The sequence below is a fragment of the Lutjanus erythropterus genome, chromosome 15, assembly GCF_056507025.1.
Source record: "Lutjanus erythropterus isolate fLutEry1 chromosome 15, fLutEry1.hap2, whole genome shotgun sequence".
NCBI classification, from domain to species: domain Eukaryota; kingdom Metazoa; phylum Chordata; class Actinopteri; order Lutjaniformes; family Lutjanidae; genus Lutjanus; species Lutjanus erythropterus.
This window is the reverse complement of record NC_139331.1, coordinates 28,871,144-28,888,569: the sequence shown is the minus strand read 5'-3', so window position 1 is coordinate 28,888,569 and position 17,426 is coordinate 28,871,144. Positions and strand designations below refer to the sequence as shown.

General features: G+C 39.4%; 1 protein-coding gene across 1 annotated transcript; it reads left to right on the top strand.

The window, feature by feature from the left end:
* The first annotated feature begins 5,063 nt into the window (after positions 1 to 5,063).
* Positions 5,064 to 14,303, top strand: LOC146314593 (pro-opiomelanocortin B-like). The gene is made up of 3 exons (XM_084737751.1): positions 5,064 to 5,288; positions 9,782 to 9,908; positions 13,311 to 14,303. Exons 2-3 carry the CDS (start codon positions 9,789 to 9,791, stop codon positions 13,878 to 13,880), a joined length of 690 nt encoding a protein of 229 aa, XP_084593877.1. The 5' UTR covers positions 5,064 to 5,288; positions 9,782 to 9,788; the 3' UTR covers positions 13,881 to 14,303.
* The last annotated feature ends 3,123 nt before the right edge of the window (positions 14,304 to 17,426 follow it).

Sequence of the window (17,426 nt, the reverse complement as noted above, 5' to 3'; positions counted from 1 at the left end):
GTAAAACAGTATGTGTTCTCCGGCCACATGAAAAGAATTAATCCGTGTTGAGTCCATTCTGCAGTTGATAAACTGCTCGAGGAAACATGGAGTGATGTGAACAAAGAGCCTCTTCATAACTTCACCCAAACTAATAACTCTCTGAGATTTGTTGCGTCTGCTGTTCCTCCGTTCTTTGTTTTAAACCTCTGCCCGGAACGAAAGTTTTATGGTCAAAAGAAAGAATTTAAGATGCTTTTGTCTTTCTGACATTAATCAGGCATTCTTGCTTAACAAACTTTAGATGCGTTCGGACCTCATGCTTTATTGTTTTTTAAATTCCGTTTTAGAGTTTGGTCAGAAAAGGAAAACATATTGGATAAGATAAATTGACATTAATTTACAGGAGAAGTCTATAATATATTTACTGTAATAAATCATAAAGCAACCAATATATGTCATCAGAGATCAAGTAAACATGTTAGGTTGAAATATGTGTTATGACACCCACAGTGTCCTTCCTTGAAATTTCTATTCCAGCCAATAACTTGTGTTATTATTTGGCTGTTTAATGTTAATTAAAGTTCAAATTAATGCCAAATGTTCAACAAAGGAGTTAGTGTCTGTTTATGAGTCCTAAGAAATCAATAATAATCCTTTAGAAGGAGCAGAAGCTTGTGAAAGTTAAACTGAGCAAAATGTGAATGGAGTCTGGCAGTGACTGAACTCTGGATAACGGGCTGAACTTTACATCGACAGACAACTGACAGATATAATCAGCTTACAGTGTAGGACTTGTTCCTGCTTGTTATTGTCAAGTTACAATGTTGTGCTCGTCTTGTGCTCCTGCAGTGTTCCTGCAGCCTGCCTGAGCTTCCTCAAGTCTGGGGAGGAGGGGATGGGGAGGAAACGACTCGCTTCAACCACAGACTGTATATTAAATAGAATTTCTATGGCTCCAACTCACTATTTGCACTGCGGTACTCATTTCTGGACACAGTTGTTGCATATTGATCCTTTAAAGGTGCGCTGAGCGATTATGGAGAAAGATGGTTGACTGTTGAGTCTCAATCTTAGGTTGTCAAATACTCAATGATCGACTATCTTACCAACGTGTGATTGGACAAAGTCTCGGGCATGAAAGGAGGAGCAGAAGTTTTCTCTCTGATCACATGAATGACATCATGCTTAAAGGTTAATTATCAAACTTTTGCCCGGTGACACCAGAAATAAACTGCCTACCCCTACTTTTACACAAAAAAAACAAATTTTTGAGAACATTGCTTGCTGTTTTTGTTAAATCTGCCTTGTATTTTACTACTCTGTCATCATGTCATTAGTCTCCTTTTACCAATATATGCAAAATACTATGCATCATTTGGAGTAATGGATTGTGTTTACTGTCTGAGGGGGAAAGTTATTTCCACAGCCTGCACTTGTTAAAAAAATATGCAGATACAAAAAAAGAAAACATACACTGAAAACATGGTAAAATATGCACGCATGCAGTGAGAGAGAAAAACATACCCACATGTATATTTCCCGTGTCTTTACATGGCAGTAGCCATTTTGACAAGAACTTGCAGTGTAAGCACAGGTGTTACCAATGACACTAATGAAGTTTGTGTTTCCCTCAGGACAAACACAAGCAGGGTGCTGTGACTCTGCATGTTGGCTCACTAGAAAGACTCTGCCCCATTAAATGTTACTTGGCCTTAATTAGTTTCCTCTGAAACATCTGTGTTTAACCAGCTATTTCAATTTAATATGGCTGTCGTTAAAAAGGTCTGTTTACGATTGTTATGTATAAAATTTAGCTCAATTTAATTGGAAGATAATAATGTTCTGATCTTAATGCTATTTTATTTGAAGGTCGGGGTTTAGTTTGTTAGTCCACAAAACACTGCTGGAGTTTCAAAGATATTCAGCGTTGCAGAATCTCCTGAACGATGTAAGAACCAGTTTTCAAACATAAAAAACAAAAATGCCTCCATGTAATCCAAGTCTCCTAAAGCCCAGACATGCTGTTCACTTGCGCATGCACACCGTCAGACCACACACACCCAGTTCAGACGGTGTGCACGTACACGTGAATGTGGCTCCAAAACTGGCCACCATTCACTTAAATTGTTTCTGCAACTCTGTGAAATTCCAGCAGTGTTTTGTGGACTACAAAACTAAACCCGACCTTTAATCGGCATGAGGGTGAGTAGATATTTTTGGGTGAACTATCCCTTTAAAGCACTCCAGGTGCACAAAGCCAAATGTGAACAAAAAACATGGCTGACCGTGACCACGCCAAGTGTACTCGCAGTGCAGCCTCCTTTATATCAGCGGCACAGAGGAGGGAAAACGACGCAGGAGGCCATTATGTATTTTATTTTATCTCACTTAACATTGGCGACATATTTCAACATCAATTACTATGCAGAGCAGGTTTTACTGTGTGATAGTATGTATTATTTTAGGCTTTTGACTGGTGCTGCCAAATTTTCAAGCAGAATTTCTGAAAAACCACAGGCGTTACGTTTGCAGGTCATCCCATTCTTGTGAACGCCATATCTCACGAACACCTTAAGAGAATTTCTTCAAACTCGGAGCAAATGTCCACCTGGATTCACAAAGGAACTGATTAGATTTTGGCGGTCAGAGATCAAAGGTCATGGTCACGGTGACCTCATGTCCGTCCCATTCTTGTGAAGGTGATATCTCAGGAACACTTGGCGGGAATTTCGTCTAACTTTGTAGAAGCGACCACTTGGACTCAAGGATGAACTGATTCAATTTTAGTGCTACTACGTACATTACATGAGTTTGGACAGACACATACTTTGAATTATGGGGGACTGGTTGGTGAAGACGTGCAACTGCAAGGCAGTAATTCTACTTTTTGACTGCTCTGTTTTAATTCACTTTCAATTGAATGAGCTTTATTGGTGACATTTCAGATCAAACATGTTGCCAAATCAAAAAGTCATATTATACACAATACATACAATAAATTATACAGCAAATAGTAAAGTTTTATACGACCGTTGAAAGCTGATGTCTCACTCTTTTTAACAAGGCCACAAGCAATAAACAGCTGCTTCAGGTTGTAATCTTGTTTCAGCTTGTGCAACACATGTGGAGGTCATGTTCATGTTGGTGGAACTTTGCAAATCTCTGCCGGTTGCATCTGGCAGTTGCAGTGGCATTGCAGTAGGTGCTTCACCATGTGTCGCCTGGTGGGGACCTGCACTCCACTGAGTGACCTCTTCTAGTTTTAAAATGGTAACTGTGATGTTTTGCATCAGTTTACTGTTGCTGTTTTTTTAACATTTCTTTGGCAAATAATTACAATATCAACCTTTACTGATGAGTTGCATTCAAGTCTTAATCATTATTTAGTCACCTTGTCTTCACAAGGACATGCTGAAGGCTGGTTGAATGATTGAATAATAATCTTAGATCACTGCAAAATGGCTTGTTATCAAGCTGAAAGGGTAGGAATGAACAAAACAGAGGGATTTATGAGTGTTTCTTACAGCAGGCATGTTGCCTCCTCTTGTCCTCCACCAAACGGCTGTTATTCTGTGTGACTCGTCCTTGTTTATTTTTTCTAGAAAGAATCTATACGTCTGTACAGAAAGAGAAAGCTGAATGCACATGGTGGCATTTGACAGGTGAAAGGAGGGCAAATTTCTTTTCAACAGCACAGCCTTTGTGTGGTTTTTTTTTTTATTTACAAGCAACGAGTGTGTGCAAGTGCGTTTACGTGTGTAAATCTTCTCCATTCAAGGTGTAGTCATGACATCGAACCGGTGAGTCACGTCTTCCTAATGAAGTTTCCACACAGGGATCCACGCACACCTTGTAAAACCTGAGCCGCAGAAAAACGATTTGATCAGTGAAATTGATTAGCACACTTCACACAGCTCTCCGGGCTTTTTTAAGGGATGTCGCTCTCAGCGATTAGGGCTGACCTTTGAGGGGGTTTAGGGAGGCGGGACTGACAGCAGTCCTCTAATGAACCGCAGTTGTTTTTTTAAGTTCACAACCCTAATTCAACAAAAAGGTTCGGGCGTTGTGGAAAACGGAAATAAAAATAGAATGCAATGATGTGCAAATCATTTTCAACTTGTATTCAGTTGAATACAGTGAAAAGACAAGATATTTAATGTTCAAACAATTTCAATTTCATTGTTTTTTGCAAATATACACTAATTCTGAATTTGATGCCTGCAGCACGTTTCAAAAATGTTGTGACACGGGCAATGAAAGACAAACAAAAAAACAGTGTTAACTGGTAACAGATGACAGTATCATGCTGAAAGGTACATACAGGTTTTGAAGCAACATGTGCTGCCAACCGTGTGTCTTTTTCAGAGACGTCCCTGCTTATTTCAGCAAGACGATGCCAAGACGCATTCTGCATGTGTTACGACAGCGTGGCTTTGTTGTGAAAGAGTTCAGGCACTGGACTGACTCCCACTGAAAATGTAAATCAAAGTCATATATCAAGCAAGAACAGGAAGGAATTTCACTTTCAGAACTTCAGCAATTAGCGTCCTCAGTTCCCAAACACTTATTGAGTGTTGTTTGAGGAAAATGTCATGTATCACAGCAGTAAACATGCCCTCGTCTGAACTTTTTTGGAATGTGCTGCAGGCATCAAATTCAGAATGAGTGTGTATTTACAAAAGACAATGAAGTTTGTCAGTTTGTCTCTTTGTACTGCATTCAACTGAATATAGGTTAAAAAGTTTTTGCAATGCATTCTGTTTTCATTTACACAAAGTCCCTACTTTTTTAGTGTTGAGGTTGTATGATAATGTACATAAACATGCAGTCAAGAAATTTACTGACAGGCCAAATCAAGGATACGTGAATACAGTGAATAGAGCAGTGAGTTAACAACTAGTTCACTAATGCTTCACCTGTTGTCTGGTGACGTGAGCCGCACCATTGATTAAAAAGTGTGTGGGTGGCCTTTACACCAACCATACACACAAGCACGCGCGCACACGCACACACACGTAAAATACACACTCCTCCCCATCCACAGAGAGAGGAGCAGGAGACCCCTTACCTCAATCACACCCCGAGGCCTTGAGACTCTGTGCTCCACACCTCGTGCGTCTATAAAAAGAGCCTTTCCTCCTCTAAGGAAGCAACAGCAGACCCTCTCCTGCCGAGCATTTCATCACAGAGCAGAGAGAAAGAGGCAGAAGAGGAAGAGAGGGAGTTAGGAGTCGCCACTCTGGAAGATCTCTGGACAAACGGAGGGAGAAAAACAACAAGAGAGGAAGAGAAAGCATTTAGAGAAGGTAAAAAAAACTTGTTTTGGTGATTAATTTTGCTTTGGCATGGATTTAAAACTGTGTCTGATTGTTGTTAGCGTCCTGTTTTTCTGAACAAATGAGCACTGTTGCATTGGCTGATTGATTTATTGGACATTTTCTGGCTGCATTTGCTCAGTAAATAATCATTTAAGTGGATTTATATTAGTTAAACCTCGGCTTTTTGGAAGAATAAGCATTATTGTGTTCAACACTTGCATTGCTTATACTTAGCCAATCACTAATCTAACAGACAGACCTTTTAACTAACTCCATATATCGTTAACACATATGGTTTCAATCTATTTTGATTGCAGCTCTCGGGCTTCTTTTTATCAGAGGATGCCTGTGGAGAGCAGAGCTCAGCTGAGTGAGTCATACTGTAGGAAGAGTGTAGATGAGTCTCCGCCAGAGTTACAAAGACGATGGCCCACCAAGGAGTCACTCCTTAGAATAATAGAGAAGGGAGGGAGCAACAATAAGATGCAATTTCCGAACAAAGGAAAGAACTCATCTCCTGGTAGACATTTAACGCGCTAATAGAGGAGAAATGTGGAAAAAGGGGATTCAAAATGTTATTATCTATGAAATTAAGAATCAGACCAGCAGGACGTCATATTTAACCTGTTCATCTTAAAGTTTTGTCTCTTTTCTGGCTTCTGTAAAATACAGTAAATCAATCCTATTTCATTTCTGATTAAATTATTTAGAGGTAATATCAGTAGGGTTTGTCTGAGCTGTCATTAAACACACCAGAAAGATTGCAGCAAAAAAAAAAAACACATGCAATCTCTGCAGATAAAGACACCACCACAGACTTCTAGAGATGATTGAAAGAGATAATATTTATGTAAGTCTATACTTTTTTTTTTTTTTTTAAGGAAAATGATGCATTTTGTGCCTTTAACATGAGAGACAGCAGGAGGAGAAGAAGTGATAATAAAGACAACAACAAAGAGATAAGGGGAGGCGTTTGGCTGATGGAGATGCGTCATGAGGGAAGTCATTCATAGCTGAAAGAATTAGTTTGTACATCTTTCTCATCACTTAAGGATGGATATATTGTTTCTTAGATGTGTGGGATCTATACAGTATGAATGCAGCCTCCCACAAATTGTTTCCTTGCATGTATCCATTGATCACTGTCCTTGAACTGGCACAAAGATGAGGTTTGCTGCCCACTTATCTCACAAAGCAACTTTAAATCTCATTTCCTCTCACTGACCTTTCGATTCCTGGCGGCCGATCTCTCTGTTAATGTTAAATAAGTACAGTACAGCCGAGGAAATTCAAAGCCTATTCACTGAAGCAATGCATTACCAGATCCTACTAGTATCAATATTGTTGCGTGCCCTTGAACAGCTATAAAGGGACGGTGGCATTGCTTCATCTGTTTTTGCTCCAGCAAGGTTACAACGTTTAATTCTTGGAAAATGGATATGAGCAGCTGTATGGAAGTTGAGGCAGAAATGTATGCGTTGCTTTAATAAATTCTTCTCCAACACCATTAATATTTGCTTCGGACTCAACCCAGCCACAGTTTAAGGTTTAACATGTCAATGTGCAGGTTAACGTTTTCATTTAAAGGTATATTTATGAGTCAGCTTAAAGTTTCCACAGCTTGCCCACCCCGTTGGTCACATGCTCAATGACTTTTTCCAACGTGCCGCTGCCAACCGCAGTCTGTTTTCATGCCGCATACGGGGCAAGCAGTTTTACACAACAGTGGCTTCTTTGTCTTGTTTCTTCGCTGCATAAAACATGGATGTAGAGCCTGTGAAGCCAGCAATAGGTGTCTGAAAAATTACAATATATTAAAAAAAAAAAATACTAATGAACTGATTCCCTTAGTTCTGTGACCACATCCAGTCACTCAGCACAACTTTGATATGAAATCATTTTTATTAATTCTGCTGAGGGGAGATTTGCAACTAGCACATCTGTACTTACATTATAACAGAAAACTGCTTGCAAAATTACATCATTATTTGTTTGTTTGTTTGTTTGTTTGTTTTCCTTTTATTGCATGGGACTGCACATACTTCTCTTTCACCCTCCTTCCTCATGCGTGTTCATGTACACTTCAATTTGGCACCAAGACGTTTTTGGTGACTTTTATTTTGTGTCTGTCGAGCTTGACTGTACAAAACTGTTAAAAGTAAAGTAATGAATCATTTATGTTTGTAAGTGATGCCAAGATATAGTGTTGACAGGAAGTAAACAGATGTGCAGCCCGTGAAGTGGGTACATGTCACACTACATTGTGCAAGTAGAGAAACACATCACATTTCATGTGGCCGCTCCACAATGAAAGCCACACCTTGTTTCAACAAAAGCATGCTTTTAATGTGAAGACGCAGCAATTAAATCCAGAGATCTGGGAGGATTAATGGTCAGAATATGGTAGAAATGGAATATAATACTTGTGTGTGTTTTTTCATTAGTGTATGATCGCCTGAAAATATGAATTGTTGTGTTTTTGTTACGTTACAATGAGTTATTTATATCTATAGAGCACTAGATGCACTAGACAACACTATATCCTACACACTGGTCCTTTAATAACTCTGATATGGCTGTGGGAGGGTGAACACTTGAAGAGCTGAATGTAGAGGCTGATACAGATGAGATAAGATTACAAAAATGCATACCTCATTTGTTGCGAATCCCTTGTGCGTGTGTAGGCAACTTGTCTCCAGTGCGGGGATGGCGGACTCTGCCACTAATCATGAAAAATTACTGTATAGAGAGGTAATTACTGAACGAGAAAACACTGAATGGCAATCGCAGAAAGGCCGTCCATAAGTCGTGTTACTGCCGCAACGCAAGAAACTGGCTCAATCTTGTGACCAGCAACATGTGAGGACACCATACCCAAGGTTTTAGGTCCATGTTTTACAGATTATACCAAGAAAATAAAACTGCAGGAGACAGGAGCCATGGCCAAAAAGAACAAAAGGATGGAAAGAGGTCTAAGCCAGCCATGCAATGCACCCTAGGACCCAGTACTTCCACTCTAAACTATCAGATGAATAAAACTAAACTAGCAAACAAAAACCAATGAAAACTATCAGATCTCCATCCTCGAAAAAGAAATAAACTCAAAATAAGGATCAGAGAAACAAAAGCACTAAGATGGGGAAGGTTGCTGAGAGAGTTTCCTCTGCAGCTGTATTGAAAAGAGGAGGCAGGTCCACCCACCAATCACCTGATCAGGATCACCTGAGGTAAAGGAGAGAAAAGAGGAGAGGAGTCAGTCCTTACTAACTATTAAGAGTCGTGTCTAATTAGGGCTGCACAATTCATCGCAATTACAATAAAACCACAATATGGCCAAATCACAGAACCAGAATCAAATTCCAATTTTCCAAAAAAGGGAAAATGGCTAAGAAAACAGCATTATAATGAGATACTGTCTAAATATCTTGTTTTCCACATGAAAGAAAAAATGTTTATTTGGTACAGACCTCAACAAATAGCACATCATCGTGATTTTAAAAGGTTTTTTGTCTGTTTGTTTGTTTCCTGTTTTCCTGTAAATCACTGATTAAAAAATTACTGATAAAAATGAATGATAAAAATGTACCATTCACTTAAGCTACCTGTATCAGTGATTAATATTCCAGGCATTTTATTTTGAATTCAATAAAAGTGCTATTACTGGTTGCATCACATGATATAATTCAAAATCTATTTGTACAAGACCAATAAACAATAAATTCCATATGACAAATAAATGTAAACCACAATCAGATGGCACAACACACCTTTATGTTATTTTATCTATTTTTATGTAACTATTCAATCAGTTTCTTTCTTTAAATAGTAGACGTCCCAAGATAAAGATCGGATAAAATCTGAATATAAAGCACAAAAAAATCCAAAGACCTTGACCTAGTTTCCAAAAACAATCAGACTACTTTCCTTTCAGAAAATAATAATAATCCTCCCCTTTTTATAGCCCCCAATCTAATATTTTTATCCTGTTCCTTAGTGACAAAGACTATAATCCTTTGTGAAGTCTTACAGAAGAGGCTCCTCTGTCATATTTTCCAGCACTTTTCATTATCAGTCATTTCTAAATAAGATTTACGTGTCTCGCTAAACAAGACCATCTGTTACAATACGTGTTGATGTTGGCTGGAGGGGGAATGTTGATTACTGGTATTTAAGTTCACAGTTATTATTCAACTATGACACACAAGGCTACAAATCCACCAATTATCTCGAAAACGGTGTTGAAACATGTCAAGTTATATAAGAACAGGGAGGAAACTGAGATGCCAAGAGACACCTACTGCATGTCTTCACAAAAGTGGTGATTTCTTCCTGTTTAGGTACGATTAAGCGAATATTTGAGCCCGCCGGGGTGTTATTGTGTTATTAAAGCGTTTTCTTATGTTTTGAAGAGGGTTCCCCTGCTGTGGCTTTGCTTTCTTTTCAGCTCACAGTCTCACTTGTGTCTCTGTCCTCCTCTCCAGGCCGAAGATGGTGTGTCTGTGCTGGCTGTTGGTGGTGGTGATGGCGTACGTGTGCGTCCCCGGGTTCGAGTCAGTGTGCTGGGACAGGTCCATCTGCAACGACCTGAGCAACAAGGGGAGAATACTGGTAGGTCTTTCTCTTTCATCTCTGCAGCTGCCATCAAAAGGCTACGATATGGGCCCAAAAAAGGTCTCTTTATGTGTATGAATTATATATATATCTATATATCCTTTTTTGGGCCCATATCATGGTTACGTTATAATGGTAGCTGGAGGTACAACAAAGGAAGAACTGGAGGCAAACACAGAGCAGTAGGCCACATAATCAAGCTAAGATGTGATTTTTGTGGCTCGTTGGATGCCAGAATCAGTGTAGCGATGGCTCAAAATTCAAGTTTCAATGCGAACCAGCTGCAACTGGTGGTCAAATACAAAACAAAGACGACTACGGTTACACCCGATAAGGCAAAAGCTGGGAGATGTGTGCAAGTCGAGACAAAATAAACAAAATGAACTCACAAAATGTCAAGAAAAGAAATATGTTCACATCTGTTTTCATTTTTAAACAGAAAAATACAACCGATGACCTTCTGAATTCAAGTTTCTCTTTTGCCAAAATGTGATGAGCTTTAATTACCTTGTTAACTCACCAAAACACACTTTGTTTAAATTTACAGACAGAAACAAAATAAAACTCACCAAAACTGTCCTGTCCGGTCTTTCCATGGTTATAACAAACACAAACTCTGGTTTGGTCGAAATAAATTCTTGATTCACCATGTTTTACGTTAAACAGTCTTGATTCTACAGGCTAAAGCAGCATCCTGAGCCAGAGCGGCGCCCGTCACTCCACAGACCATTAAATTAGCTTCCTAAACTTGCTACCTAGTGTTTGCTAATGTGCTGAAAGGATTGTTTTGCGTCCACTGAAGCTCCACCCCCCCAAAAAAATGTCTATGGGCAACTTTTTTACTACATGGTGTACAGAATGTAGAAGGAGAGATACACCTGGCAAGAGATACAGAAGTATCCACTGCCAGACTTGATAACAGCTTCTTTCTTGAGGTTGTGCATCATCTGCATGCCATCATAAATAATTCTTTATTATTTATTCAAGGATTAAGAAAAGGGGGGAAACAAGAAATGAGGAGGGGCCCATGTCTGTGTTTTCCTAAGGCCCCAAAATTGTTAAATCCACCCCTGTCCACAGCAGGACATCACTTAGCTTCTGTACTGACTCTCATCTGTCCTCCAAACTGAGGGCCGTTAATTGTCGGTAATACACCGACTATGGATGAGTGCCTCATACAAAACCACATCAAATAATCCGAGCTATCCCTTTAATCTAGTTTTTGTGCCTTGTCAAAGCCCATACCTCAAAACTAAATGTGCTCTAACTCAGTGCTCTGTCGTTCAGTCAGAATCTGGTTACAATTTAAGAGGCATTTCAAGCTGTATCGAATTATTGGAGCTACTGCAGTCCCACTTTTTTTTTTTTTTTTAGATATTTCCAAATAAGACCTTTTGTTTAAAAAAGTATTGATTTCTTTCCGGACTTTCAGACGAACAACACGGTTGATCATACTCTCTCACTGTCTCCATACTGCGGAGGTTTCATCACTACTCTCTATAATAATATTTGCAATATCATCTTTCTCTCACTGCAAGATGTTGGAGACGTGGAGAGAAAATGACAGATGATCAATGGGAGACGGCGCTTGACTAAGTACATACCTCCTCCCTGTGTCGCAGACGCAGCTTGATTCAACTCAAAACTGTTTTGAGAGCACATCTGACTGATGCACTAAAGGTCAACCGGTGGGATCACGTAACCGTCCTGCACCAGACTTAATGCATTTTGGGCTGTTATCTTTAGCACTTACACTACAATATTTCAAAAAGACAGAATTATCACTCCTGTATGTGCTTTATTTGGAATAAGCACCTCCTAGCTGCAGAAGATACCTTTAAAGGCCTGTTGCAAAAAATTTAGGAAGATTTGGGCCTATTTTTTAGAATATAATGAGAGCTTAGGTGATTGACTGATATGACTGATTTTCTCAATGCATGTATTCAGGGCAGGGAGTCTCTGTGATCAAACCATCTGGTGATTCAGATATGCACATTTGAGTGCCGTCAGCATAATTATGATCAAAATATTTGTTGTTTTGCATAGTTTAAGGGGAAAATTCACCCCAAATCAAATCAAACCCATTGGGGTTGGACCTGATTGAACAACAGAGGCAAAAAAGATTAAAAAAAGGGGGGGGCAAAGTAATTTTCTAGTGTGTAGTGCAGTCTACATAACACTGCAGTGTGTCTTCTCCACTGGAAAGGCAAACTAGATGGCAATTTATCATGTTTTATTGACAAGGGGACACCAGGGGGTGCAAATGTCCTCCAGGAGTCCCTTCCTTATGCTGACCATGCAGCGTGTTTGCCAACCTTGAGACCTCAGATATTTTGGATTTTGAAACCAAAGCAGGGAGGTCTGGGAGTCTTTTGAAAGATTTTGTTTCCTGCATTCTTGTGCCTTTCAAAGAATGAAAATAACAAAATAAGAGGTGTACATTTTTTGGCAAACAGATGCCTGCAAATGACCTATGACTGAGACTTATCAGCTGGAGAACTCAATAGAACCACAGCATTTATCCTTAAAATGTCCAATATCCTTATACAAACTAAATGTGACAATGCTGTGGTGAAGATCTGGGTAGGGTTAGGGAAAAATCAGGGTTATAGTTAAAATCATCTGGGCTTTCGCTCTAGACCAGCGAGCATGGCTGTATTAAAGAGAACTGGATATAGTCATTCAGCAGGTGCAAGCAGCTCTCCTCTGTGTCATAAAGCGACAGTTGGTGTTGCTGTATTCTTGTCCAGGTAGAAACAGTAGACTTTAGAGCGGTTTATGCATGAAACATGAAAGATCTGTGATAACCAGGAAAGGGCAATGACAAATGGGAATCTCCCAGGAAAACTGGAAAGGTCGGCAGTGTGCATCTACTCATGGAAAAGAGGTTACAGCTCAGCTAAGGATGCCGCCGTTAATGTTTACATCCTGTGCTGTCACAAGCCTCTCATCCCTGAGTAGATGCATGCTTCCTTCTGCATAGTGATATAGTGTAGCGCTCTGGTGTACAGCACTTTGACCACAAGCTGAAAGACATCTTGTTCCCTGATATTCAAGAGAAGGCAGACATCTCTAGATGGATAAATAGTTTTTTTTTTTATTTGGGGGTCAAATGTCCCTTTAAGCTATGCAAAACAACAAAGAATTTGATCATAATTATGCTGATGACACTCAAATATACATATCTGTGTAACCAAATGAGTTCGATCTCCCTGAGACTCCCTAAAGATGTAAAAAATGATGGGAGCGTCCACTGCAATCAGTCCGAATCAAAGCGATTAAATACATTCAATTGCTCAATTGTGCATGATCATCATGAGCTCGTCCTGCTGCCAGTGACTCACAGATGACAGTTTGCTTTAAAATGTTTGCCGGTGTCTCTGTGATTCCTCCACACAGGACTGTATTCACCTCTGCATGTCTGTGATCCAGACTGAATTTCCAGAACTCGCCCTGAAGGTCGATGACGCCGACGACCTCTTACTCGGCATCCTTCTGGCCACCCTGGACCCAAAAAAGAAGATATCAAAGTCGGACCTGAAAGCCCACAGCAACCAGCGACGCTCCTACTCGATGGAGCACTTCCGCTGGGGCAAACCCTCCGGCCGTAAACGGCGGCCCATAAAGGTTTTCGCCACTTCTCTGGAGGGAGGGGGCTCCACTGAGAGCAGTTTCCCCCCTCAGGCTCGCAGGCAGCTGAGCAGTTATGATGAGGAGGCAAGGGGGGACCTGAATGGAGAAAGTAATCAAAACCTGAGGGCACGGGTCAGCTCCAAGTCACATGTCCAGCTGAGCCCGCAGGAGAGGAAAGATGGGACCTATCGGATGAGTCACTTCAGATGGGGGAGCCCACCTGTCTCTAAACGTAACGGTAGCTTTATGAAGACGTGGGAGGAGAAACCTCAGAGGCAGCTGGCCAAGCTCTTCAGGAACATTATAGTCAAGGATATGCAGAGGATAATGGGCTGAACGGAGGACGGAAAAGAGGGGGAGAGTTAAAAGCGTCTAATAGCCATTGCATGTTAGTACCCACAGGGCTTAACTTTAAATTACAGAAACTATCTTTAGCATGTTGTTGAATGTCTTCTCTGGACCAAGGTTTGTCTCATTAAAACCTTAAGTGAAATAAGAAACAAGGCAGTCTCATGTTGAATAAAAACAATGATGCACCCACAGGCTGCCTTGACCTTCTTGGTCTAACTTGAAAGCTTTCTTGGGAGTAATTTTTCTTGTGGGAAATGTCATTATTGATCCAAATGTTTTGTAAAAGGAAGCAAATGAGAAAGTGTAAAGGAAAGTATTTAAAAAAATCTATCCCATTTATTTACAGAGTGGTATCTTTTTGTAAACTAATATAATATTAAAGATCATTCTGTTTGTGGCAAACAATAATGGTAACTGACTGATTTCATTTCAAGACGAATTAAACAAACAAGATGAATTAAACGTAGATGTGACAAAAAACAAAACGAAAATGGTGTAAAAAAAAGAAAAAAAGATGAAAAGAGCATAAAAATATGACACGTAACATGATAAAAAAAAAATGAAAACAATGAAAACAATATATCGACTTTTCTTTTAACCATCTTCAAATTATTTTTTTTCTTTTCAACATAGACAACACTAACACAAAGTATATCTCTGTACTAGAACGAAGGAAGTCGACTGCGGTTTCAAAGCAGACAGGGTTTAGAAAAGGGTCAGTTGTGTACTGAAGACTGTGTATCCCAAAATCTCAAACCATGTTCTTCATTTGGATTAGAAGAGAGAGATGAAAGACTCCCCTAAAAGAGAGGGAAGGATTTTACAATATCAGGTTAAGTTTTAATGTTTGCAGCAAAGGAACTGGTTGAATGCCAAATTAAACAGGATTTATAAACTGCAGCCAAGCTAGCAGCTCTGTGAGGCCACACACTGATGCTTGAAGCTAAATGCTAACATGCTAAGCAGGAATGTGGAACCCATGTCTGCCTATGTGATGAAAAGAAGTACTGGAAGTCAGAGACTATCTCAAATAATGACTTATTGTTTCAAAATTACGAATTAGCATCTAAAATAAAGTAGAATTTGAGTTTCTTATTACATGGTGCAAATACAGTTCCATATGTTAGACTATAGTGATAACCATGTCCACGATCTTTGTTTAGCGTGTTATTAAACCAAGATTTTCTAAATGTGACTACACACAATGAGCAGGAGGCTGATGGGAATGTTATTGTAGGTATAAACTCATTTCTAGAAGCACACTCATTAAATTCTTAGCTCAGTTTTAGGAATATTTCTTTAATTTCAATACTAAGGAACTTATCACAGTGACCAAAATTTTGACATTTGACGCGAAATGAAGTTTGTAGGCTAATAAGTTGATGTGTCCATTGTTTTCGGATGTTTTCTGTTGAAGCCTGTAACGGTGTGACTCTGACAAATCTCCAAACTGACAGACATAACAAAAGAAACAACTTTCTTCTTCATCAATAAGAAAAAGAGATCAGCCATTTTGTGGTTACAGACAAATTTATTGTACAACACAGCAACATCACTAGCATGCAAAGTCAGGTATGACACTCATAAGGCATTTTCTCCATGTAAAAGCTGCCTTTGTCACTAGGTAATCCAGTTTTTAAAGTGCAAAGTTCACAGAATGAATAGATTTGACCTACAGCACTACGTTGTAAACAGATCTATTAACCAGACATGTAATGACAAAAGTAAGATTGGATTACCGTCAGTTAATATTACATTATTACACTATGCAATGACAACAAGCACACTGGTAGATTTACAGGTCTCCACTGCGACGTCGCAAGATGCTGAAAAGACAATTTTACACGGTGTCACTGGAAGGTTTAGACAGCTGCACGTTGCTCTGAGATAGCTTGCTCTTCACTAATGTGGTGGAAAGAGTCACCGAAATGGACGAAAAACTGTAAACTGTGTCTGAAGAGTTTGGTCTTAGATAATGATAAAGACGCACAACTGCATTAATGTCCATAAAGACACGTGAACAAATACGCTCACTCACACATCTGCACTGACAAAAAAAAAAAAAAAAAAACTCACTGGCATGTCTGGACAGAAATGTACATACAGAGGACACTACGCAGTAAAAAAAAAAAAAAAACATTATGAAACAAACTGGACTGTAACACGTGACAATCGGGGACAAACCAGACTTTCACATTAAACAAGATGGCTGCAACACGTTTCACGCCCGATGCAGTTAACTCACAGAAGCGCGGGAGCGGGAAGGGGGGCGGTCTCTTTTACAACATCACAAAAAACTGACCCATCACAGCACCACCACGACAACAACAGAAGGTACAATTTTTAAAACACACAGAAAGGATGTGCTACCAACGGTTGGGCCGTGTCAGCCAGGCTAGCGCCAAATTATTGCCATTATACTTTTGTTTTCATACCTGTGTGTGTATGTGCACACATGCACACTAAAATGGCTTTTAGATGTATTTAAAACTTGCTGAATGAGACAGATTCACTGCTGGGAGGCAGACTGACATAAAAATCAGAGTGCGCGCTCGTTCCAGAAAGAGTAAAGATGTAATGATAACTGTGGTGCTGAAACCTGTCTCAAAATCTGTGGCTAGAAATGAAGCTGAACCTGTTTCTTTCCAAATTTCAGATTTAAAGGTATAGTTCAGATTATTTGAAGTGGGGCTGTATGAGGTACATGGGGTCGATATCAAAAGGTATTTTAGCCAACTAAAAAACAATAAAACAAAAACATTATCAGATTAAGTGTATGCTATATTAAGAATATTTTCACCACTTTACCATGCGGTCAAACAGCCTTTTCTGATGGGAAACTTCTATTATATAAGTCAAATATCTCTCTCTCCAAACCAACCAGACTCCACTGGTGAAATCAGTCATTTCACCTCACAGAACACAGGAGCTGCTGGTCTACGGCCGCCTTGATTTGACCTTAACACAACAGTAACACAAACAAACTGACCGAAGAAGACAGCAGTAGACCAGAAACTGCTGTGTTCGCTGAGGTAAAATGACTGATTTCACCAGTGGAGTCTGGTTGAGTGCGACAGAACAATATTTGTCCAATATAACAGTGGTTTCCCTTCAGAAAAGGCTTTCTGACAGAAAGGTAAAGCAATGAAAATATTTGAAATATAGCATACACTTAAACTGATGTTGATTTTTTTTTAGATTTTTTTTTTTTTAAGTGGCTAAATTACATTTTCCAAAATGACCCCATACACAGCAGTACACTGCTGAGCTTCTGTGCTGGTACTCCTCTCTACTTCAAACGGGGGCATGTTGACCGCCATTGACTGTAAAAATAACAATAATAATAATAATTAACTTAATTTACACAACACTTTAAAAGCGCTTTACATGGTGGATCCAAGATTAAAACATTTCCAAGTAAAACCATACAGTTAAAACAAAAATGAAGCAGAAAAGTTGAATAAAAACAACTCAACAATAAGGATTACTTGCTTGCTTGAGGCAAGTAAAATGCCATGATGGTTTTGTTAA